Below are 1192 nucleotides of genomic sequence, written 5' to 3'. Positions count from 1 at the left end.
ACACCCCCAAACCGGCAAGCCCCAAAAGCCAGACCCCGCCCAGGCAGCCCCCCCTGGCCATACCTCCTTGCAGCCGGCGTTGTCAGCGAGCTCGTAGTTGCTGGCATGCAGCGGCTGCCCAGCGTTGACGGGGTTCAGGATGACTTTGTCTCCCACGACTACCTGGGGAGCAAAATGAGAAAGGAGGGAGCGAGGATGAGCCCGGGCGTCTGGCGGGGAGACCAGCCTTGGCAGGTGGCACGGACGGCGCTTTCCGCACAGCTTCATTTAGGGATTTCTCGGCCCCGAGCTCACGTTATCTCCATTGCTCCTCAGCTTCCAGAAGGGCTGGATGAAGAGCCAGGAGCCCTCGTTGCCGGTGGCATCCAGCGTCACCCTCATGGCGTTTTTCTCGAGCAGGGCTGGCAGTCGCTTGTTCACCGTCAGGTACTTGTTGCTCTTCATGTGCAGGAGCTGGAAAAGCAAGTGCTGGGCTGAGCCGTGGTGGCGCAGCCCCTCAAGGTCCCCAGCTGCCTGACTCGCATGTGCTGGATCTGTGCATCCCCCCGAAATAGCCCGGCCGGACGTACCTGTATGACGCTGCCGTACTTCACCACGTCACCATGCACTTTTTTATTCTCTGTCTCATTCTGCTTCTGCTCCATCTGGGCTGCATGCTGAAGGTCAAAAAGAGAATTGCTGAGTGTAGCAGCACCTTCCTCACTCCCTGGGAAGAAAGTGCCCAGAGGGGCCACCCATATCCTCAGCCATGGGGAGGATGGGACAGGCTGGGGTGCAGCATCAGCATCCCTCTGCTCCCCAAACACAGGCCAGAGCTCTAACATAGAATCACAGGATACGTTGGGCTGGAATGGACCTTTAAAGGTCACCTACTCCAAACATGGTCCCCAGCATCCAAGAGTTCAGCCTGGGACCACGGCGTGGCCCCTGAGCGGCTGTAGGAAGTCCAGGCAAGCTTTAAACCAAAGACTTAAAAATAAGAGCAGGGACAAAACAGCAGGAAAAGTTCCCTAAAGCCCCAGCAGGTCTTACAAAGCAGCACCAAAAGGGGACTCTGTACACGGGCCAGGGGCTGAGGCAACGCACCCATCTCAGCCCCGAGACTGAAGAGCAGAAAGCACTGTTGCCGTGCCTGGAGACGGCTGCAGGTCCAGACGTGCTGCAGAGGACGCGGCAGGAAGAAGCTTCGCCC

General features: G+C 58.6%; 1 protein-coding gene across 1 annotated transcript in view; it reads right to left on the bottom strand.

Moving 5' to 3' along the window:
* The window catches only part of ITPR3 (inositol 1,4,5-trisphosphate receptor, type 3), a gene marked incomplete at its 5' end in the record, with an annotated part of 29509 nt that overhangs the window by 26098 nt on the left and 2219 nt on the right, over positions 1 to 1192 (bottom strand). The window contains 3 exons of the mRNA XM_009872681.1: positions 64 to 162; positions 295 to 453; positions 570 to 656. Of these exons, the coding sequence (XP_009870983.1) occupies positions 64 to 162; positions 295 to 453; positions 570 to 656 (345 nt within the window). The remainder of the gene's footprint in view (positions 1 to 63; positions 163 to 294; positions 454 to 569; positions 657 to 1192) is intronic.

This window comes from Apaloderma vittatum, unplaced genomic scaffold, assembly GCF_000703405.1.
Source record: "Apaloderma vittatum isolate BGI_N311 unplaced genomic scaffold, ASM70340v1 scaffold21267, whole genome shotgun sequence".
Taxonomy (NCBI): Eukaryota; Metazoa; Chordata; class Aves; order Trogoniformes; family Trogonidae; genus Apaloderma; species Apaloderma vittatum.
This window is presented reverse-complemented; position numbering and strand designations above follow the sequence as displayed.